The sequence below is a fragment of the Tachyglossus aculeatus genome, chromosome 17 (genome assembly GCF_015852505.1).
Source record: "Tachyglossus aculeatus isolate mTacAcu1 chromosome 17, mTacAcu1.pri, whole genome shotgun sequence".
NCBI lineage: Eukaryota > Metazoa > Chordata > Mammalia > Monotremata > Tachyglossidae > Tachyglossus > Tachyglossus aculeatus.
This window is the reverse complement of record NC_052082.1, coordinates 43659326-43683805: the sequence shown is the minus strand read 5'-3', so window position 1 is coordinate 43683805 and position 24480 is coordinate 43659326. Positions and strand designations below refer to the sequence as shown.

General features: G+C 42.1%; 1 protein-coding gene across 2 annotated transcripts in view; it reads left to right on the top strand.

Annotated features, from left to right (window-relative positions):
* The window catches only part of USP32 (ubiquitin specific peptidase 32), a 210875-nt gene that overhangs the window by 87617 nt on the left and 98778 nt on the right, over positions 1-24480 (top strand). For both annotated transcript variants that reach the window (XM_038759026.1, XM_038759025.1), the window contains exons 3-5: positions 13775-13880; positions 14650-14768; positions 17059-17218. In XM_038759026.1, the coding sequence (XP_038614954.1) occupies positions 13775-13880; positions 14650-14768; positions 17059-17218 (385 nt within the window). The remainder of the gene's footprint in view (positions 1-13774; positions 13881-14649; positions 14769-17058; positions 17219-24480) is intronic.

The following is a 24480-nucleotide window of genomic DNA, read 5'->3' as shown; positions in this document are numbered from 1 at the left end:
GGTAATCATTCCTGTCTGGGATATGGTACGTGAGAAAGTTTAACTGTAGCTGAGTGTAGAATCCTAAACTGATTATGTAGCCATGGAGATGGTCTTCAGTATTTGGCAAGGGGACACCTGTCATTTTTGGAGGAATTTGTATTTATTCATTCATTCAATCAATCGTATTTATTGAGCACTTACTATGTGCAAAGCACTGTATTGAGCACTGGGGTAGATACATGCCAATCAGGCAAGACAAAGTCACTGCCCACACAGGGCTCACAGTCTCAATCCCCGTTTTACAGATGAGGTAACTGAGGCCCAGAGAAGTTAAGTGACTTGCCCAAAGTCACACAGCTGACAACTGGTGGAGCCGGGATTTGAACCCATGACCTCTGACTCCAAAGCCCGTGCTCTCTCCACTGAGCCACAGATATGTACATAAGTGCTCTGGTGGTGGGGTAAACTTCATATGTCCATAGGTCACAGATCCAAGCGCACAGAGGACGCTGAATAATAATAATAATAATAATAATGATGATGGCGTTTATTAAGCGCTTACTATGTGCAAAGCACTGTTGAAGGGAGAGCAGGTGGGGGAAAGAGGGCTTAATTGGGTAAGGCCCCTTGGAGAAAATGTGATCTTAAGAATAATAATAATAATCATGGTATTTGTTAAGCGCTTACTGTGAGCCACGCACTGTTCTAAGCATTGCTTTGAAGGCGGAGAGATGAACAGGAAGGCTCATTTTATAAAGTAGTTAATTCTTAGAAGTTTGCGACAGAGTCGGCAGTGTGGCCTAGTGGATAAAGCCCGGGCCTGGGTGGGACCTTTGGGCAAGTCACTTCACTTCTCTGTGCCTCAGTTATCTCATCTGTAAAATGGGAACTAAGACTGTGAGCCCCAGGTGGGACATGGACTGTGTCTAGCCTGATTAGCTTGTATCTACTCCAGTGCATAGTACAGTGCCTGGAGCAGAGTAAAAGTGCTTAACAAATACCATAAAAAAATCATTTTAAGAGCGATAAACGTCCATTCAAATATGGGCCTGCATGTCACCATTTTGGTATTATTTCATTACAAGACACCCAGATGAGGGCTAATGTGTGATTGGGACTCCAATTTAGTACTAACATATTTAGCCACCTAACACACCACTTCAAAGCAATGAGCTTTTATTACTTGAGAGCCCCATCAGGCAACGTATCTTTACATCATCATTCCTCTCATGGAATTTATGATAAATGACTTCAGGACAATTGGTTGGGGGAGAAACTGTGGATATTGAGGTGATATATAACTGCAAGATGAAGGCTAGTTTATGAGAAGCATGTGGCTACCACAACGGAAGCCCACGTACGATCATTTTTATTTATAATGTTTATTATCGCAACTCTTGCCTCGAATTTTAATTCTGGTGCTTTTTCAATTGAAAGGTTATTTAAACTGCATCAAACAACTGCCTAGTGGCCTAATTTTAAATGCTCCTTGCATTTGGATTCAGATGGCATTTTCTTAATCCACTCATGCTGTCCTGGAAGGGAATTGAGAGCTGACGCTTACATTAAAAAATGTTTCCATTCAGTAGAATTGTTAATTTAGAATGTCTAATGTCATAACAGTTCACCTTGGAGCATTTAACAGGAAAAGAAGCGACAGAGGATTTTATTCCCTCCCTCTCCCTTCACTCGTAATTAGACATCTTCAAACTCAGCATCCTACTGCCCTTTCGGGGTTCATCCTCAAAGGGTTTAGGTGAAGGGAATGGTTTATTATGCTAAAAGAAAATTTTGCTGAATTCTAAAAATGTCAATGCCTATACACACCCCCCCCCCCCGTTCCCCCTACACACTCAACCACTTTACACACTGTACTGAATTAATGTTTGTTTCTTGTCATCAGAGGATCCAAGAATAAGGTAAAAAGTGTTAGAGTGTGACCAAGGGTGAGAAATTTAATTATGGGACCATTTGGATTAATTCACCCCTGGAATATGCTTAAGTGCACTTTTAACTAAGTCTACATTATGTTGACAAGACTTTGTTTCTGCATCACTCTTCTCTCTGCTCCTCCCAATTTGAAGCCAGGGATTCATCCCCAAGAGGAACCAAGTTTATATTTTAAAATTCACTTCCACCTTCCCTCAATATGAATATTTGTTTCCAATGCACCAAGGTGTGGTTAGCTTAACTTCACTTGTGCTGTGATGGAGCTAATTTAACACTGTTGAATCATGTGTTGCAACCAGATTGGATTGCAGAGTGGGGATGGTGAATTGTATAGTTGGAGATTATACTGAGCAAGGCGACAGATGAAAAATTAATATATGAAAATGTGAAAATACTAATCTCCATAGGAGATTTTATAATCTCTGGTTAATCTTACAAGACCATATTAGGCTATTGAGTGCATCCCCTCTCTTTCCTTATCGGTCTTAACTTTGTTCCAAGGTAGACTGCTGGGAAGAATCCTGTTTCTACGTGTGAACTGTTCAATTTTCCTGCTTGCTCTTGATATGTACTGGAGCGTGGCTTAGTGGAAAGAGCAGAGGCCTGGGAATCAAAGGATCTGGGTTCTAATTTCTGCTCTGCCTCGTCTGTAAAATGAAGATTTAGACTGTGAGCCCTATGAGAAACAAGAACTGTGTCCAACCCGATTATCTTGTATCTGCCCCCAGCTCTTAGCACACTGCCCGGCACATAGTAAACGCTTAACAAATACCACAGAAAATATCTCATTCAGGGCCATGTCTGAAATCAGTTTTGTGCCATTTTGATATTTTGTTAGGTAAGATCTTTGTGGTTTGGTTGTAATTTTTTTCGCCCATGCGTGGTTTTCCTTTCCTTGTCATTACCCTTCCTTTTTTAAAAATAGTATTAGTTAAGGGGTTATTTTGTGTCAGGCGTTGTACGAAGTGCTGCAGTAGCTACAAGCTAGTCAGGTTAGATCTCGTCCAGGTCCCTCATGGAACTCACAGTCTCAATCCCCATTTTACAGACGAGGCAACTGAGACACAGAGAAGTGAAGTGACGTGCTCAAGTTCCCGCGGCAGAGCCGGGATTAGAACCCAGGTCCTCTGACTCCCGAGCTCTTTCCACTAGCCACGCTGCTGCTTACCTTTGGCTTCTTTCTCGAGACTGCCCGGTCTGTGCTTTCGAAGGTGTCTCGACTCCTCTTTGATAATTGATCCTCAGTTGCCTAAATGGCCATGTTCAGAGATGGATCTTGTGAAGCAAGGTAACTGAGAGAAAAAACTGTTGGTTCAATCAAATCTCTGCGTTGTATTTATGACCCGCCTTTATCTTTCCTCCTTTTGTACTGTGGACTTTTAGGCGGTGTGAGGAACAATTCATTGATCGGTTGAGCGAGCAGGCAGTTCCAAAAAGCAAGTGTCCAAAATAATCAAGTTTAGTTTCTTCTGCTGTCTGTGCGGCGTGGTTGACAGACTTCACTGAATTGCACCAATATTTTCTTCCAGGTCTGACTATACTCCTGCCTTGGGATGTTAATTCATGGTGGCCTGTTGACAGTGTAGCTGGAAGAATAAACCGTATTTTTTTAATCTGAATGTATTTCCCCAAAGGATTTGAAGGATTTTAGGTATTGATTTGAAAATGACTGTGAGATTTAAAGGAGGGATGAATGGGAAGTGGGATTTTCTCATTGAAAGTGTAGGGAAGAAGAGAAGGCTAAACCAGGGTAACGGTAGAAAAATTAGAATGAGTGGGCTAAATGGCCTGGGTTCTAATCTTGTGAAGCAAGGTAACTGAGAGAAAAACCTGTTGGTTCAATCAAATCTCTGCGTTGTATTTATGACCCGCCTTTATCTTTCCTCCTTTTGTACTGTGGACTTCCAGGCGGTGTGAGAAACAATTCATTGATCGGTTGAGCGAGCAGGCAGTTCCGAAAAGCAAGTGTCCAAAATAATCAAGTTTAGTTTCTTCTGCTGTCTGTGCGGCGTGGTCGACAGACTTCACTGAATTGCACCAATATTTTCTTCCAGGTCTGACTGTACTCCTCTCTTGGGATGTTCATTCATGGTGGCCTGTTGACAGTGCAGCTGGAAGAATAAACCGTATTTTTTTAATTTGAATGTATTTCCCCAGAGGATTTGAAGGATTTTAGGTATTGATTTGAAAATGACTGTGAGATTTAACGGAGGGATGAGTGGGAAGTGGGATTTTCTCATTGAAAGGGTAGGGAAGAAGAGAAGGCTAAACCAGGGTAACGGTAGAAAAATTAGAATGAGTGGGCTAAATGGCCTGGGTTCTAATCTTGTGAAGCAAGGTAACTGAGAGAAAAACCTGTTGGTTCAATCAAATCTCTGTGTTGTATTTATGACCCGCCTTTATCTTTCCTCCTTTTGTACTGTGGACTTCTAGGCGGTGTGAGAAACAATTCATTGATCGGTTGAGCGAGCAGGCAGTTCCAAAAAGCAAGTGTCCAAAATAATCAAGTTTAGTTTCTTCTGCTGTCTGTGCGGCGTGGTCGACAGACTTCACTGAATTGCACCAATATTTTCTTCCAGGTTTGACTATACTCCACTCTTGGGATGTTCATTCATGGTGGCCTGTTGAAAGTGCAGCTGGAAGAATAAACCGTATTTTTTTAATCTGAATGTATTTCCCCGAAGGATTTGAAGGATGTTAGGTATTGATTTGAAAATGACTGTGAGATTTAAAGGAGCTATGAGTGGGAAGTGGGATTTTCTCATTGAAAGGGTAGGGAAGAAGAGAAGGCTAAACCAGGGTAACGGTAGAAAAATTAGAATGAGTGGGCTAAATGGCCTGGGTTCTAATGCCTGCTCTGCCACTCATCTACTGTGTGACCTTGGGCAAGTCACTTCACTTCTCTGGACCTCAGTTACCTCACCTGTAAAATAATAATAATAATTATGACATTTGTTAAGCACTTACTATGTGCAAAGCACTGTTCTAAGCGCTGGGGAGGATACAAGGTGATCAGGTTGTCCCACGGGGGGCTCACAGTCTTAACCCCCATTTTACAGATGAGGTAACTGAGGCCCAGAGAAGTTAAGTGACTTGCCCAAGGTCACACAGCTGACAATTGGTGGAGCCGGGATTTGAACCTATGACCTCTGACTCCCAAGCCGAGGCTCTTTCCATTGAGCCACGCTGCTCAGGGTTGAGACTTTGAGTCCCTCATAAGAAATGGCCCGTTTCCAGCATGATTAGCTTGTATCCACCCCAGCTCTCAGAACAGTCCCTGGCACATGGTAAGCACTTAACAAATACCATGAAAAAGAAAAATGAAGTCATCAAAACATTGTAGAATCAGCAGACCCTGGTTTTCTTGATATTTTGATTCCTCCGAGTTTATAAGTCTGGAAGATGGCACCTAAATGAAATGTCCTTTACTGCTGACCATCAATCTCTGTTCACGTGACAAATTTTCCTTGGTTCCTGGTTCTGATTGAATTTAGCGTCTGTACATTTTCACAGTGACCTTTTAATTCTGAATCCTTTTCTTGAATATTGCTTGAGAAAGTCCTTGCTCATGCTGACCACTCCTAGGAGTTAAGCAGTTATGCATTTATGCCCATTTATAGGCACCCTCAGCACTTATTTGTGTATGTATAATTCAGCTGTACGTTTACCTTTTCCAGTATTTCATCTTGCATATTCGTTCTACTCATCCTCCTGCTCACATTCTTTTTAAAGATTTGATAGTGATCTTTGTCCATTAAACTGGAAGCTCCTTGTAGGCAGAAAATCTGTTTCTTGCTTGCATCCCCTGTGCTTTCCCAAGAGCTTAGTACAGTGCATTACCCTCAGAAAACACCCATTGAATATCAGTATTACTCAATCTTTCCCAAAGGCCCAGCAGGCACTCAATAAATATCTTTATCGATCTTCTTACAGAATAAATTGGAGGATTTCACAAAAGGCAAAAACGTTTTTTTATGGTATGTAAGAGCCTGCTATGTGCCAGATACTGTACTAAGCGTTGGGGTAGGTACAAGCTAATCAGATTGGGCACAGTCCCTGTCCCATACGTCCTACGTGGGGCTCACAGCTTTAATCCCCATTTTACAGATGAGGTAACCGAGGCCCAGAGAAGTTAAGTGACTTGCTCACGGTCACCCAGCGGACCTATGGCAGAGCCGGGATTAGAACCCAGGTCCTTCTGACTCCCCACCAGCCCTTGTGACTCCTCAGCCTTCGCTCTATTCCTTCTCTGTCACCCAGTATGGTTCCTGTATTTCTGTTCTATTTTTGCCTTTTTGAAAATCTTTTCCTCCATATCTCTTCCCATTTTCCTTCTTTCCCTCTCCCTTCCATTCCCTAACTCATGCCAGGTTTTTTTGTGGGGGGGTTAGGGCACTCTTGTGTCTTGTGAAGTAGGAAGAGTTTATCCCTAATGAACTTCTGTCACATAGACATAACGCATGGCAGCGACATCTTGTTTTCTCTCTCGTCAGTGGAGAAATAATGGATGGAGGGGTGACCTCTCCAAAGGTCACAATCAACAACTTAATCCTTTTCATTCCTTTCCTTGGAACCAAGGAGAGGAAGATGGAGCTCTCTCTGTGGGCACCTTTTTCTACGTGCACCAAGCATTTGGACAAAAGCCACACAAAAGAAAGCAATATCTAAAGTGCTTTTTAATAGGAATAGGCATAGAAATAGCTTCCACAGTTGAGTTTGTCAGTTTAGTTTCCTCACCTCCAAGTTATTCCTTGTTCTGTGTTGCCCTTCTGCCTTTCTACATCATGTCACGTGAAATAACAAACCAGTATGACCAGAAGAACTATTATCTTCTTATTTCTGTCCTCCTTGTAATGAGTGCCCTTCAGTTTAGGTTTTAGACTTTTAGACTGTGAGCCCAATGTTGGGTAGGGACTGTCTCTATATGTTGCCAATTTGCACTTCCCAAGCGCTTAGTACAGTGCTCTGCACGTAGTAAGCGCTCAATAAATATGGTTGATTGATTGATTGATTTAGATTGAAGCTTGTAAACTTTCCCAATATCATCCAGTGTGAGATGCAGTAATAGGATTTATAAAACATGGCAGTTGTCTGTGACTGCCCAATTGAAAAACCAACTTGGTGTAAGTATCTATTGAGGATGAACCCAACCCTGCGTACTTTTTCAGTCCAACTGAAAAAAGCTTAAAGAAAAATGATCTTGTAAGCAGAGCTATTTAAACCTGCTTTTTGACCGAATAACTGATTTTTGGGGGGGACAGATTTAGTGAGCAAATACTCCTAATTATTTAGCCTTTAAAACATAGCAGTTAAAAATATTTTCCTCCTCCTGTTTTCACATGTTTGAAAATCTTGGTAAGGGTCTGCTGGGAGAATATATTTCTTTGCTTATCAAATTTCTATTCAAATTAGGAATGCAGCCCAATTGTGACTGTTGTTTTTTTTAAAATATATCAAAGGAGGCAGGGGAAATTGCTTTCCTGTCCTGAGTGCATTCATTACCTAAACATTGGTTTGTCTTTGCTTGAAAGCCTTTATAATGTCTGTGTTTGGGTTTGGGAGATTTAGTTGACCAGGGAGAGTTGTAGTTTAACTCCTTGCTTCTGTGGGCCTAAGGTGTGTGGGTCACATTCTCTGTCCAAGGTTTCCAGACGAGGGAAGGCAGGTTGAGCCTGGGATTCACTGCGAGGGTCCTTCAGTCGTATTTCCTGCAGTTGTATTTATTGAGCATTACTTTGTGCAAAGCACCAGAGTAAACGTGTCCTGAGTAAGCAGTGCCATTTGGCGTGGCGTGAATTTTAACACAGTGGTGCTGAGCTTTATATGAAGCTTTAAAAATAGTTCTTTAAGCAATTCCTAGCAGTGATTTTCCAGGAAGAGTTTTGATGCCACAGATCCACTACTTCTGCGTTGGATGTTTTGCTTTGCGACTTAACTTAATGGGAAGCTAGATAATAATAATGATAATAATAATAATGGCATTTATTAAGTGCTTACTATGTGCAAAGCACTGTTCTAAGCACTGGGGAGGTTACAATCAATCAATCATATTTATTGAGCACTTACTATGTGCAGAGCACTGTACTAAGCGCTTGGGAAGTACAAATTGGCAACATATAGAGACAGTCCCTACCCAACATTGGGCTCACAGTCAACAAGGTGACCAGGTTGTCCCTCAGGGGGCTCACAGTCTTTATCCCCATTTTACAGATGAGGTAACTGAGGCACAGAGAAGTGAAGTGACTTGCCCAAAGTCACACAGCTGAACCCACGACCTCTGACTCCAAAGCCCTTGCTCTTTCCGCTGAGCCACGCTGCTTCTTCGATGTGTATTGTATACATAATATTTTAATGTTCCAGAGGTTATTCGTCCTTCTGGGCAGCCATCTGATGTAGGCTTATTGGATGAAGCCACTCTCCTTTTGAACTGGGTGTATGTATCTGTTTATGGACGTATACAGTTTGGGAGAAAGCATCACAGAAGCAGGCATTGATTTGATTTCTCTTCAGCTATAACTCTGATGCTGTTGAGCAGAGTCACATAAAAGCATCAGGCAAGTGGCAGAACAAGGATCAGACCCCAGGTCCTTCAATCAATCAATCAATCAATCAATCAATCGTATTTATTGAGCGCTTATTGTGTGCAGAGCACTGGACTAAGCGCTTGGGAAGTACAAGTCGGCAACACATAGAGACAGTCCCTACCCAACAGTGGGCTCACAGTCTAGAAGGGGGAGACAGAGAACAAAACCAAACATACTAACAAAATAAAATAGAGTAGATATGTACAAGTAAGATAAATAAATAAATAAAGAGAGTAATAAATATGTACAAACATATATACATATATACAGGTGCTGTGGGGAAGGGAAGGGGGTAAGATGGGGGGGATGGAGACTCTCAGGCTCTTTCCACTAGGCCACACTGCTTCTCATCATTTGTCCGACAATCTCACCGTGTACCTCGACGGTCACATCTTTGATTCGTAGCATGCTTCCCCATGATTTCACACATAGTTCCTCCTCACATCTTCGTTTAGAATGTGGACCTTTTAGAAATGCTGTCCTCTTGCTCTTTTTGTTATTCATAGTGCCTTTTCTAACTCCAAAGTTCACGGCTCACAGTTTATCCCTGTGGATAATCTGTGACTGGGAAAAATTCTGAGTGTGAGCCCTATGTGGGATAGGGACTGTGTCCAACGTGACTTGTATCTTCCCCAGTGCTTAGAACGGCACTTGGCACCTAGTAAGCACTAAAATAGGTACTGTAATAATAATATTTTATTTTATTTTATTTTATTTTTAATTTAATTTAATTTTATTTTGTTAGTATGTTTGGTTTTGTTCTCTGTCTCCCCCTTCTAGACTGTGAGCCCACTGTTGGGTAGGGACTGTCTCTATATGTTGCCAGCTTGTATTTCCCAAGCACTTAGTACAGTGCTCTGCACTCAGTAAGCGCTCAATAAATACGATTGATTGATTGATTGATTGATAATTATTATTGTATGAGAGGAGATACTATTTTATGTTAGTTAAAAAGTTCATTTTGCAAGGAGCTGTTTCAAGACACTGCAGTAATTATGAATTCTGTTGCAACAGGGTTGTTGTGTTGTCAGAAACTCCCTTTGCTACCACACCTTTCTCTCAACACCCCCCCCCCCTTTTTGTATTCACAATTGCTAGAATAGATTTCATTAGAGCCAAACTTGCTAAATCTGAGCCGCCTTATTCTATGCCAGCATTTTCCAGAAGAGTGTTTGGTTGGCTTTTAAAGAGAAATTCAACAGCCTAATCTGTTTTTGGTTTTGTTTTCCAGTATTGAGCTATTGGATTGAGAAATCAAAAAAGACAATGTGCTAAGTGCAGCAATGCTTTCACTGACAATAACACTCAACGTTGCATTGCCTCATAGATGCATGGGCAAAGGAAATTAATCCTAGGTTCACACGAGTGCCTTCAGAATGTAATGGGATTTTTGTTATAAAACTCCAGAAAACTGTCACAAATTCTCAGATATGTGCATTGGTACACTGATACGTTGTTTCATGGGCGGAGAAGATAAAGATTTGAAGATCAGATCAAATAGCTCAGCACATAATGAGGAGGGGACGTGTCTGCTAATTCTGTTGTACTCTCCCAAGCGCTCGGTACAGTGAAATGCACACGGTAAGCCCTCAGTAAATCATCAATCGTATTTGTTGAGCGCTTACTATGTGCAGAGCACTGTACTAAGCGCTTGGGAAGTACAAATTGGCATCATATAGAGACAGTCCCTACCCAACAGTGGGCTCGCAGTCTAAAAGTGGTAAATACCACTGATCAGTTGGGCAGAGCTCCCTATTCAGAGCAATGGTGCACTGATTTGTCACAGTTAAAGCCACCCAGGTCAAGTGTTACGGATTTCAGGGAAATTCATTATTCAGGTGGTAGTTGGAAAAGATGTCTAAAAAAACTACTGTGTATAATAATAATGATGGTATTTTGTTAAGCGCTTACTATGTGCAAAGCACTGTGTATATTTTCTGTTGTGAAATGTGATGTGAGCCATGTGAAATGAGCATAATAATGATGGCATTTATTAAGCGCATACTATGTGCAAAGCACCTTTCTAAGCGCTGGGGAGGTTACAAGGTGATCAGGTTGTCCCAAGTGGGGCTCACGGTCTTCATCCCCATTTTGCAGTTGAGGTAACTGAGGCATAGAGAAGTGAAGTGACTTGCCCAAAGTCACACAACTGACAATTGGCAAAGCTGGGATTTGAACCCATGACCTCTGACTCCAAAGCCCGTGCTCTTTCCACTGAGCCACACTGCTTCCTGAATCAATCAATCAATCAATCAAATCAATCGTATTTATTGAGTGCTTACTGTGTGCAAAGCACTGTACTAAGCGCTTGGGAAGTACAAGTTGGCAACATATAGAGATGGTCCCTACCCAACAGTGGGCTCACAGTCTAAAAGGGGGAGACAGAGAACAAAACCAAACATACTAACAAAATAAATGACATCCAAAAGATTTGGAAAAGGTCCAAAATGTCCCTTCCTTCTGTGGTTATCATTTTCGTTGCAATTTTGAATCTATACGTGGGTTTTGAGTTTATCGGATGGCTTTTTCACCTCTTGCTTAGTTTCACACCTGTGATTAAATATTCACAGATTGAGACTGAGCCCTCAAAAACACATCTGTGATGTTTGTTTCTTTTTACTCATTTCTGACATTTGTTCAACAGTTTGGGCCCCCATTAAGATATTCTGTGCATATTTTGGAAAACGGCAGAAGAGAACCTTGAAGGGAAGGTCCTTCCTTGTGGGTTGGGGGGGACCCATAAACTTGGGTATAGATAGCGGATATCTCATGTTCTCATCCAAAAACCTGTATCTGTTTCTGAAGTATATGTACTTCTCCAATCCTCAGATTGCTAAAACTTTTTCTCAGGTCAGTTTTGACCAGATCATTAGCAACTATGTGGATTTTCTCTGAGAGGAAAAACTGTTATTGATTGTGCCAAATAGTCAATTCTCCAATTAGAGGGCAGTTATAGTCTAGAACAAAGACACAGTAAGGGGAACAGTACAACCTAGAAGAAGGAGCACAGACCCAGAAGATGCTAGACCTGGGTTCTCATCCTTGCCAAGCCACTTGCCTGCTGTGTGACCTTGGGCAAGTCACGTAATTTCTCTGTGCCTCAGTTTCCTCATCTGTAAAAATGGGGATTCTTTGCTGTTCTGCAAACTTAGACTGTGAGCCCCGTGTTGGGCAGGGACTGTGCCCGGTTATCTTCTATCTACCCCAGTTATGTTGCCAGCTTGTACTTCCCAAGTGCTTAGTACAGTGCTCTGCACACAGTAAGCGCTCAATAAATACAATCGATTGATTGATTGATTGCAGGGCTTGGCAAATGACACAGTTTTCAGTAAGGAGAGCCGTGTCATCATTTGAGCCACAATGCATGCGCACAAACATTTCTTCCAACATCCCATCACATTCTGTTTTCTGTATGCTTGTTCTTTGAAGATTGTTTCCTAATTCCTTAACAGAATCCTGGTGAAAATATGAAGGAAAAACACTTGAGTAGAAAAACTGACTTTAATCTTGTAAACATTGCTGCCTTTGCTAGAATTAGTGTAAACATCTACTCTTTTGTGATAGAGCAAAACCAAAGAAGATAAGTAACCCAAGTTATTAGGGCACAGGATTATTCTGTTTTCCAGGAAGCTTTTCTTTCCCTACTGACTTTCTGGTGAGCAAGCAGGTATCCCAAACATTTGAATTCAGCCTTTGTAATTGATTATTATGCTCTTCTTCTAGCACTCTTTGGCTATAGGGCCAAATATTGTGATAGATTATAGCTGCAGAGTTTACCATGGGTTAAGCACTTACTGACCTATAAAATTAACAGGGCATTTTGTGTAGCCATTGATCTTAGAAATGTTGCAGATACAATACATTCTAATCCCATCTTTTCTCAAAAGAGAAATCTAGTCCCTCCATTGGCTGGCTTTTAAGCTGTGAAGAACGACATTAACCCAATAGACTTTGATGCTTGGAACAAAGATTTATTAGAGGTTTTGTATAATTACTGTCCAGTCTTTGTTTATGCAGAGTGCATGTACAGAGGAGCTTAGGAAGAGAGGAAGAGGTGGAGGGGCACACACAAAAAGTACATGAATATTTTACAGGTATCAATTAGTCTTGAATAAATCCATATGCTAGGATGAAACTGTTTCATTTGGCTGTTTCAGGCATCTGTCCTTCTATGTAGCTATGAAGAAGTGTGTGTGTTTATAATCTACGCAATACGGGTTATGAGGGAAAGTTCTTTGAACTTGAACTGGAATAAATTAGAAGGAAAGAAGTAGTCGAAGACTAAAAGGGAAAAAAAGGATGGATTTCGATCAGCAAGGTTTCGGGGTTTGAGTCTTATGATCTTGTGACAGGTTGTATCTGTCAGAGCTGGAGTTGTGTCCTGGAGCTGGTTCTTTAAATCAGTCAATCAGTGGTATTTATTCATTCATTCAATCAGTCGTATTTATTGAGTGCTTACTCTGTACTGAGCACTGTACTAAGCACTTGGGGAGTATAATGCACCAAAGAACAGACACATAGCCTGCCCACATATGCAAACCACTGAAATAAGCGTTTGGGAGAGTACAACCAAATTAGCAGATATGTTCCCTGCCCCCAATGAACTTACAGTCTAGAAGGGGAGACAGACATTAATATAAATAAATGAGGCAGTTATCATATTACTTATTGTTTATTAAATGATCTGAACTATGATGGTATATTCTCATCAAATTATCAGATGATATAAAATTTGCATGTAAATAGTTGGGAAATATACTGAATCAAAAACCTCATTGTACTGCGGTTATTCTTCTTAGTTTCTTATCTAACACCTTTTCATTTTTGAGAGTTTAGAGAAATATCTGTCTTGTTTTTCTTTGTCACTGAAGTAGAAGACTCAATTGCCAGATCTCAATTGCCTTTTTGATTCCAGAGTCAGTTCCTCTTGACCTAAAGCCTTTTTACAAGCAGCAGCAGTTCTCTGAAAGGAACTTTTTCCTTCTTAGTACCACTCAAGGTGAAAGGGAGGAGTTGATTTTCCCGAAGATCTGACAACCATCTCTGTACTTCAAACATGGAAGAGGAAATGGCTATGCAGTTAGTTTTCTGTTTCAGGGTAGATGTGACATTGCATTAACAACAAGTGTATTCTGCTAGAAGAAACTAACAGAATAACCCCAACTTAAAAAGATGCAGGAAAGTGAGCTATTTCTGTTGTCACACTTGCTTTCACAAATTGGTTTACCATTCTCATCTCTTCCTTCCCTTACACCTAGGTGATTTACTGTTCATTTGGTGGAACATCTAAAGGGCTACACTTCAATAATTTAATTGTTGGACTTGTCCTCCTAACAAGAGGCAGAGATGAAGAGAAAGCAAAATGTAAGTACCACTATTGCTTTGCCAACAGTTCCCCAACTCTATGATGAACATTTTTACAGTGTCTGTGAAAGTTGAATCACTTGATCTTTGCTTTACAACATAAACACGAATTAAGAAATGTACGTTGTTGTATTAAATAAATATCTTGAGCATTCTCGGCAAGTGGTTTTCAATTGTGATTGTTTGAAAATCGGTATTGAAACCTTTTTCATCACAGCTGGCCAAAATTGTGGAGAGTAAGAATGGTAGTTATAGAATACTAAAGCGTTATGAAAAGCATTGTGGCCGAGTGGATAGAGAGCATAGGCCTGGGAATCAGAAGGACCTGGGTTCTAATCCCCGTTCCGTCATTTGCTGTATGACCTTGGGCAAGTCACTCAATTTCTCTTCACCTTAGTTACCTCACCTGTAAAATGGGGATTAAGATTATGAGCCCCATATGGGACAGGGACTGTGTCCAACTTGATTAGCTTGCATCTACGCCAGCGCTTAGAACAGTGCAAATTGAAAAGCTTTCCAAAATACCTTCTTTAATTAGTTGCAGTGTAATGGGAAGAAAATCTGAATTGAAAGATGCTCCTTTGGCAAACATATGACCTCGGCTTCTTAACCCACTTTAGTCTCAAAGATGCCAGTGCTTAGCAAAAAATAGGTCACACTCTGACTCTTAATTTGCCATTCAGAGATTACGAATTACTTAAAAATTAGAGCCTTTGGAATAGTGCAGCAATTGCATAACAAATTCAAATCTCTCTTTTTTTTCTTGTAGACATTTTTAGTCTGTTTTCTAACGAATCTGGAAGCTATGTCATCCGGGAAGAAATGGAGAGAATGCTCCACTTGGTGGATGGAAAAGTCCCAGATTCACTCAGGAGATGTTTCTCTGAGGTATTTCTTTCCACGCGGCCCCCGGGACGTCTACTCACTGTCAAGATCTGAACTTCGTACCCTCCAGTTGATTCTACTTTTGGGTGAACTGTAGACCCCACCTAGATGGGGTTTATTGAAATAAATCTTTCTTTGGACTGATGTACAGGGAACTAACTGATCATCATATTAGATCACCTTGGGAGAGTTGAATGAGAGGCAGTCCTTGCCAACGAGAAGCTCACCCTTTAATGGAGGATTCAGACACAAAATAATGGTCCCCGGGACCCCTTACCCCCTCCATCTAAGAAGCTGTGTGGCTTAGTGACTAGAGCATGGGCCTGGGAGTAGAAGTACCTGGCTTCTTCCTGGCTCCACCACTTCTCTGCTGTATGACCTGGGACAACTTATCTAACTTTTCTGTGCCCTCAGTTACCTCATCTGTAAAATGGGGATTAAGACAGTGAGCCCTGTGTGGACTGTGTCGTGTATCTACCGTAGCGCTTAGTACAGTGTTTAGCACATAGTAAACACTTAATACATTATTATCCCCTAATGGTCTCCTCTGTTTCTTTGAGGGTGAGAGGAGGAAGGTGGCGAACACTGGTCCAGCCCTGTCACAGACCCCAGAACTAGTCACCACTCTTCTTTGGGCCTCAGTTACCTCATTTGGAAAATGGGGAGTAAGATTGGGAGCCCCATGTGGGAAGGGGACCGTGTCCATCCTGATTAGCTTGAATCTATCCCAGCAGTTAGTACAGTGCCTGGCACATAGTAAGCACTTAACAAATACCATCATCACTGTCATCTTTAAACGCTTCTGCATCCCCCTACCTGTAATTTATTTTAGGCCACTTGCCTCGATAGTCTATAAGCCATCTCAGAGCCGGGATTGTGTCTACTAACTGTAGTGTACTCTCCCAAGAGCGTAGTTCAGTGTTCTGCACAGAGTAAGCACTCAATAAAATATTTACTATTGATCCTATTTTTTAAATTATGACTTAAGCACTTAGTGACAAGCACTGTTCTAAGTGCTGGGGTGGTTACACATTAATCCTCTGGACTGTAGGCTCGTTGTGGCCAGGGGACGTACCTGCTAATTTAGTTGTATTGTCCTCTCCCAGGCGCTTAGGACAGTGCCCTTTCCGTAGTAAGTGTTCAATCAGTACTATTGATTGATTGATTCTAGTGAGTCCTATGTCTTTCAGTTTCTTCCTAAATTTCAAAATGCCTTTCCCAGTTTCTCTTGGCCAAAGCCACATCCCTCAGCATAGTCACTTTGGAACCCTAATAAGCAGTTCCCAGTTTCCATACTTACTACCTTTGGCTTCCTGCTGGGAATAGCAACAGTTGTGAGGGAGAAGTCCTTTGAAACCCAGAAAACTAGCCCAAAATGCCTTTAGCGTCACCTTTTGAAGTTACTTCTGCAAAGCCTTGAACAGTGGAAAAGTACTTGGATCTGATGGCATTCCTACACGAAAGCGAGCATTAAGGAGAAAAACCTAATGCTTAAATACCCGTGCTACCTGAACTGCTTCCCATCTGACCAGTTGACACGGTGGCATTCCCAAGATGACGGTGGCATTCCCAAGATGAAAAATCTCTCATCTGTGCCATATCATTCTTGGGAGTCCTTAATAATAATGATGGTGGTATTTAAGCACTTACTGTGGGCCAGGCTCTGTACTAAGCGCTGAACACTGTTCCTCCTGATAGGCCATATGTCTGCCATCCATGACTCACTACCTGGTGAGTCAACAGAGCAGCCATGCAGCCAGTTGGGAGGAGGGACTTCCACCTTTTTCATTGCAAGTGGACGGTCGGGGAACCACATTTCCCTCCCTTGAGTTTGGAAAAACCTCTAACTTTTGCCACGAGAGTCTGGAAGCCCGCGATTTGGATATGCCACCCTTCCATGTCCACCACACACCTCTCCCCACCTCTGCTGCAAGGGAAGGACACAGTTACTCCACAGCATGATTGAACAGCCACCAGTTAATAAGTGTGACCTATAGTCTATGAGCTACTTATCCGTAAATGAAGACGTGCGATGCTATCCAAGTTCCAGAGGTAGCCAGGGAAAGCCCAACCGGCTCGAAACAGCAGGTAACGTCCTTCATAAAATCAGGGCTACCGAAAACTCTGTACTCTGGTAGACAGAAATTGAATGTGGATGCTGAGCCCATCGTTGGCATTGGAAACGGTGATCTGTAGGTAAAAGCACGTCTGAGACGAGGAAGACTTGGCACATTCAGCGGCAAAAAAAAAAATGTAGGCTACCCTGCTTACTCTTCCTTTGTTTTATTTTCAGGGTGAAAAGGTGAACTATGAGAAGTTTAGAAACTGGTTACTTCTAAACAAAGACGCTTTCACTTTCTCCCGATGGCTCCTCTCTGGAGGTGTATATGTAACACTCACAGATGATAGTGATACCCCAACTTTCTACCAGACTCTGGCTGGAGTCACCCACTGTAAGTAAAAATGTAGTTTCATTGTGATCTTCTTATTAGGAAGGATAGTGAAGACTAAGACTCTCAGACTAAGCCCCCCTTTTCCTCAGCTTCCCCCCACCCTGCAACCCATCGTCCCAATTTGCTCCTTTTTCTCTACCCCTCCCGCCCCCCAGCCCACAGCACTTGCGTATATATGTACATATCTGTAATTCTGTTTATATTAATGCCTGTTTACTTGCTTTGGTGAATATGTATAATTCTATTTATTTATAATGATGGCATTTATTAAGCGCTTACTATGTGCAAAGCACTGTTGTAAGCACTGGGGAGGTTACAGGGTGATGAGGCTGTCCCATGTGGGGCTCACAGTCTTAATCCCCATTTTACAGATGAGGGAACTGAGGCCCAGAGAAGTGAAGTGACTTGCCCAAAGTCACACAGCTGACAAGTGGCGGAGCCGGGATTTGAACCCATGACCTCTGACTCCAAAGCCCATGCTCTTTCCACTGAGCCACGCTGCTTCTCAATGAGAAGCCACGCTGCTTATCAATTTATATTGATGCTGTGGATGCCTGTTTACTTGTTTTGATATGTCTCTCCCCCCACCCCCTTCTAGACTGTGAGCCTGTTTTGGGCAGGGATTGTCTCTCTGTTGCTGAACTGTACTTTCCAAGCGCTTAGTACAGTGCTCTGCACACAGTAAGCACTCAATAAATACAATTGAATGAAGGAGTGATTGGAGGAATAATAATGTTGGCATTTGTTAAGCGCTTACTATGTGCCAAGCACTCTTCTAAGTGCTGGGGGGGATACATGGTGATCAGGTTGTCCCACGTGGGGCTCACAGTCTTAATCCCCATTTTACAGATGAGGGACCTGAGGCTCAGAGAAGTTAAGTGACTTGCCCAAGGTCACACAGCAGAGATGTGGCAGAGCTGGGATTCGAACCCGTGACCCCTGACTCCAAAGCCCGTGCTCTTTCCACTGAGCCACGCTGCTTCTCAGGAATGACTTCTGCTAGGGAATGAGTGGGGCTGTTGATACATTTGGATAGTTGTTTGGAGATGTAGCACAACCAAAATTGTACACTTGTGTGTGTGTGTGTGTTTTTATGTGTCAGTTTTTTCGTTCACTCTTGGGAGGGAGTAATGGAGTTCTCAACAATGACTTGCTTAATTGACCCCGCTTCAGAAATCAAATAAGTTGTGGGAATGTGAGTTTCAGCATGGATTCATCTAACTGATTTCCATCGTGCAAAACTCCCTGTGCCCCTTCTCGAATAAAGGGAGTGATTAGTAGCCATTTATGTCCTGTCTCAATCCACTATTGGTGCGATCTCATTTCTTACTACCCATTCAGCATCTTTGGTAAACTGGAGAGCTGGGAGAAATTGGAAATCCAGTCTCCTCCTATGAGTATATAGTGAATTAGTCACTGCTACTGTTGATTGTAATTGTAATTACTCTCTGAGAATGAGAAGTTAGCTGGTTTGCTAAGATAAACGTCTTGTCTGCATGTGCCTTATGAGTACTTGCCATTCCGTCTGGAAAAAGTCTTGATTTTATAAATAAAGACAGAGAAGATAGGTCTGGAAACTAGCCAGTTACCATTGAAAATGGCTCAAAAATGTTACTGTTTTATGACTCTCTTCTTCTGAAAATCCATTCCATGCTTTTTTTTCGAGTGGGTCTCTTTCATTTTGGGAAATGTTTCAAGTTGATTATTTTCAAATTTCACTATTTGTAATGGGATTCAAAATTGCCTTAGTGGTGACACTTTGGATGTAGACAACATCCGAGTTGGGGACGGTTTCTGAGCACACAGTTCAGTCAGTTCACACGAGCCTTGTATTCCTGAAGAACCTCAGGTTCACCAAATATTGCCTCGTAATTCTCTTGCCCGGTCCGACACCACGTGATTGTGCGTAATAGTTTCTTCCACTACTACATCCCTTTGCAGGCATGTGTTGCCTGGAAACATTCCCGAACTCTAAAATTGCATTGCATACCTGTATATATGTATATATGTTTGTACATATTTATTACTCTATTTATTTTACTTGTACATATCCATACTATTTATTTTATTTTGTTAGTATGTTTGGTTTTGTTGTCTGTCTCCCCCCTTTTAGACTGTGAGCCTGCTGTTGGGTAGGGACTGTCTCTATGTGTTGCCAGCTTGGACTTCCCAAGCGCTTAGTGCAGTGCTCTGCACACAGTAAGCGCTCAATAAATACAATTGATTGATTGATTCCATCGAAGATATTGCTAAAACATGTTAAAACAGAACTGACTGTGATAGTTGCTTCTATTTAATGCTATAAACCAGGAACATATCATGTGATGTTTTTGGTATAGTCTTTGTAGTTAAGGAATTTATCATCTTTTGTGGACTTTTTTTTTCTTTTCTGAAAAATCAAGATCAATCAACCTTATTTATCGAGTGTTTACTGTGTGCAGAGCACTGTACTTAATGCTTGGAAAAGTACAGTATAACAGAGTTGGTAGACCCATTCCCTACCCACAGTGAGCAGACAGTCTAGAAGGAGCGCATTCTAATAATTGGGCAAAGGATTTATGCATTAAATTTGTTTCTCAGTAGTAGCAGAAGTATCTATTAAGTGTTTAGTATGAGCAGAGCACCTCACTAAGCACTGGGAAAGCGTAACAGTTGACAATTAGACATGAACCTGTCCCTTGAGGGGTTCCCAATATAATTCTTAGGCTGTAAGTTCGTCCTTCTTCCTCTAGATTGTAAGCTCATTGTGGGCAGGAAATGTGTCTGTATATTGTTGTATCGTACTCTCCCAAGTGCTTAGTACAGTGCTGTGCACACAGTAAGCACTCAATAAATGCGATTGAATGAATGAATGAATGAATCCCCACTGGGATGATAGAGAGCAGGATGGGATAGGGGTCACCTTGATGGGTGGGCCCCGGGTGGCGGGAAGGGAAGGCAGTTGGCTCGATCAATCAATCAGCAGTATTTATTCATCATCAGTCGTATTTATTGAGCACTAACTATGTGCAGAGCACTGTACTAAGCGCTTTATTGAGTGCTTACTGTGTGCTAAGCACCTGGGAGAGTCCGAGAGCACCCGAGGAGGCCAGGCTGCAAATGCCGCGGGTTTCGCTTCGGCTCCAGAGGCGACGAAGGGCCGAGATGACAGAGCATTGGCTTTTATCTCCTGGCCCGGCGGGCACGGAGAAGCCAGGGGCAGATAAAGCTGCCCTCAGCCACAGTGGTTGGGGACTGAGGGCATTTCGCTCAGCTGAATAGCATGTAGAAGTTAAAGAAGAAACGGTGAAGAATATCTATTCTATTTATTACATATCTATTCTATTTATTTTATTTTGTTAGTATGTTTGGTTTTGTGCTCTGTCTCCCCCTTTTAGACTGTGAGCCCACTGTTGGGTAGGGACTGTCTCTATATGTTGCCAACTTGTACTTCCCAAGCGCTTAGTACAGTGCTGTGCATACAGTAAGCGCTCAATAAATATGATTGATGATGATGAAGAAGTGTAAAGAAGAGTTCTTCTTTGCCGCTTGGTACCAAGAGCTATTTATCGATAAATATTTTTCTTTTTATTAGTAGAGTATTCTGGATCGCTGTTAAATCTAGCCTTCCCCTTAAAACAGACACATGGATGCAGGCAAATATGCTAAATAGTGATAATCCCAAATATTCAAAAATGGGATTGCCGGGGAAATTCACCTCTGGGTGAGGTTTGACTGAAAAGGCCAATGTGGAATCCACTGTCCTGGTCATATTGTGCACTCACAAAGGGCGTTTCCTGTTGTGGTGTCAGCCCATAGACTCGCCACACTTTTAAATCATTTGTAGTTAATAGACTTCTTCACATTTGCCTTTGAGCAATGTTCAGTGTGGTGGACCCCATTTGGAATTCCATCGCATAGTTCTGTTTCCTAGGTGAGGACTGATTTTTGAATTACATTTCTGTTTTAGAGATTGTTAATGATAATGTCTCAGGGAAGATGGGGCTTTTTTGTTCTCTCTTCACTGTAATTGATAAATCCCTGTAGCCCGGTCTCCAAACGGTGTGGGAGTTACATCCTTCAGGATCCCCATTTTAGGGAGAAGTAGCTTCGTAGTAAGCCTACCGACTGATGCTTACTACCGATAGTTTTTCTTTTTTTCCATCATTGCATCACAGTCTCTCCAGGCATATGTATGTTGTCGGAAGTGCTGCCATAATTCCCCGAAGGTATCCTAGCCAAAGCTCAGCGGGAAAACACCTTAAATAGGAGAACTGACTGCAGAGTGAAAACGCCTCAAAGGGGAGAACTGATTCTGTGTCCATAGTGGTGATGGTTTATTAATAAACATGTCTGCTGCATGACCTTGGGTAAGTCAGTTCACTCTGTGCCTGTTACCTCATCTGTAAAATGGGGGTTAAGACTGTGAGCCCCAAGTGGGACATAGACTGCGTCCACCTCATTTTGTTGAATCTACCCCAGCGCTTAGAACAGTGCCTGGCACAGAGAAAGCGCTTAACAAATACCATAAAAAACCCCTGAATTATTGGTAGGCTCTTAGATACCTGTTTCTCTGTAAAACGAAACACCGATTCCTTTAAAAAGTTGAACAAAATGATTCCGACTAATAATACAGGCCCATCTGAAGCAGAATACTAGAAGGAACCTGGGCAACCTCATTAATTGGGAAAGCTAGTAAAGGGAGTTTGCTAAATTTATATATTCCTTTAAATTATCTGAATAGCCGTATAAGGAATATGTTAAATAAAGTGTTTTTGTTATTTATAAAAGCAGGTGAGGGGATTGGGAATGAGTTGTACCTGGCATGTAAAATCAGAGCTAAGTTAGGTGGCTGAAATGAAATACGGAAGGTGGATGATGAGAATTTCCTTATGACAGAAAACAACGTGAATAAAATAGATGGAAAAATAGCTGCTGTCTGTTTGTCACTAGAGTGACAACGAGCTTCACTAAATAATTCCGGGCACCTCCCTGCCGATGCCTTAATGGAATTTATATTACATTAGTAACGGTACCAAAAGGACTCAGGAAATTGGCAAAATCTCTAGAGTGGCTGAGGATTTCAGCAGGCGATCATTCATTCAGTCATATTTATGGAGCGCCTGTTCATTCATTCAATTGTATTGAGTGCTTACTTGGGAGAGTACAATACGCCAATAAACAGACACATTCCCTGCCCACAATGACCTTACAATCTAGGGACGAGCCAGCAGTCTAGATGTGTTCTTCCTTGCTCCAGAGCCTTGTATGTGCCCTTCCCAGGTCCCTGAGAAAACAGTTACCATTTCTAAGCCGTGAGATTCAGCCACAGGGGCCAAGGTGGAGGGAGGCTGGCCATTTAAAAATCAAAGTACCAGCTGCAGTGATAATGATCATAACAATAATTATGGTATTTAAGCGCTTACTATGTGCCAGACTCTGTTTTAAGCACTGGGGTAGATCGAAGGTTATCAGGTTGGACACAGTCCCTGTCTCACATAGGGCTCTCAATCTTAATCCCCATTTTATGGATGGAGGGAACTGAGGCCCAGAGACGTGAAGCGACTTGCCCAAGTTCACGCAGCAGACAAGTGGCAGAGCCAGAATTAGAACCCATGACCTTCTCACTCCCAGGTGTCTGGTGCTGAATCAGTACTGGACACGGGGCAGACGGGCTGAAAAATGGATAAATGGTCCTCCCTATTCTGCAGTATTTCTTATCCTATAAGATGAACTTGTTGACCTTTTTTGTACCGTAGAGGACTTAAAGTGTCTTTTGTTTGATCAGTAAACCCAGCAGCATTGAAGTAATACACAATAGAACGATTTTCTTCTGGCAGAGCAGGAAAGCAAGTGTAATTCATGAGGATCAGTGGCCTTCTTTCGATCTTCCCACAGACGTTTTGCCTATCCTCTCATGTCTTCACAATGTCACCGGGACGTTGGTTCCGTTGGTGTTGGACTGCCGCAGTTTTAAGAAAGTGTACTGTGAAACTTAAAAAAAATCTCCTCTGCTTTCTAATGGCCGTGGAACCCAACCAAATTCATCATCAGTCAGTGGTAGTTAACTAGCACTTACTTTGTGCAGAACACTGTGCTGAGCATTTGGGAGATTAGTACAGTAGAGTTGCTAGATGCAGTCACTTGCCCCTTCGCACTGGGTCCCACCTCCAGGGCCGGCAGTCCTACTTAACATTCCCTCTCCCCATCACTATTAACTCCTTAATTAAAATTAAGAAATGAACTTGCAGAGCTTAATGACATACTAACCAATATAAGCCGCCACTATGAGAACTCCCTAAAGTAGCCACTGTCACATTTATTGAGCGCTCACTGTGTGCACTGTGTGTACTAGGCGCTTGGGAGAGGACACTATAGCAATGAACAGACACATTCCCTGCCCACAACGAGCTTACAGTCTGGAGGTGGAGACCGCTATTAATAGAAATAAATAAATTACAGATATGGACATAAGTGCTGTGGGACTGGGAGGGGGGATGAATAAAGGGAGCCAGTCAGGGTGACCCAAAAGGAAGTGGGAGAAGAGGAAAGGAAGACTTAGGGAAGGCCACTTGGAGGAGGTGGGCTTATAATAAGGCTCTGAAGGAGGGGAGAGTAATTGTACATCGGATATGAGGAGGGAGGCAGGTTGTGGGCAAGAGGTCGGTGGCGAGATAGATGGGAATGTGGTACAGTGAGAAGGTTAGCCTTAGAGGATTGCAGTGTGTGGGCTGGGTTGTCGTAAGAGAGTAGAGAGATGAGGTAGGACGGGGCAAGGTGATCGAGTGCCTTAAAGCCAGAGTTGAGGAGTTTCTGGACTCTGATAGGCGTTTTCTTGAAGGGCTGTTGAATTTCATCAAGCAAGATTTTTCATGTGAATCCATGGTAAGTCCATCCAAAATAAAAAAAGCAACAGCTCCACACACTCCAAAACAATTTAAAAACACAAAACAACTAGATTGACTTCTGTTATGGTAATAGACAAGAGGAAAAAAAAAGATCAGGGTAACTTATTACTACCGTGCTTAAGAATTGCTGGCCCAAACTATGTAAATATCTGCTTAAAAATAATCCTTTAACTAGGAAGCCAAAAAATGCCGCTTCAAATCAAAAGGTCTTGCTCATTTGGCATTTTGTTTTGAATCATATTCCTAAAAAAAAACCCCAAAATGTAACCTATTGGTGTCTTATCAATGGGAGAAACATCACAGCACGGTGGATAGGACAAAGGCCTGGGTCATGGTCATGGGTTCTAATCCCAGCTCTCCCATTTATCTGCCGTG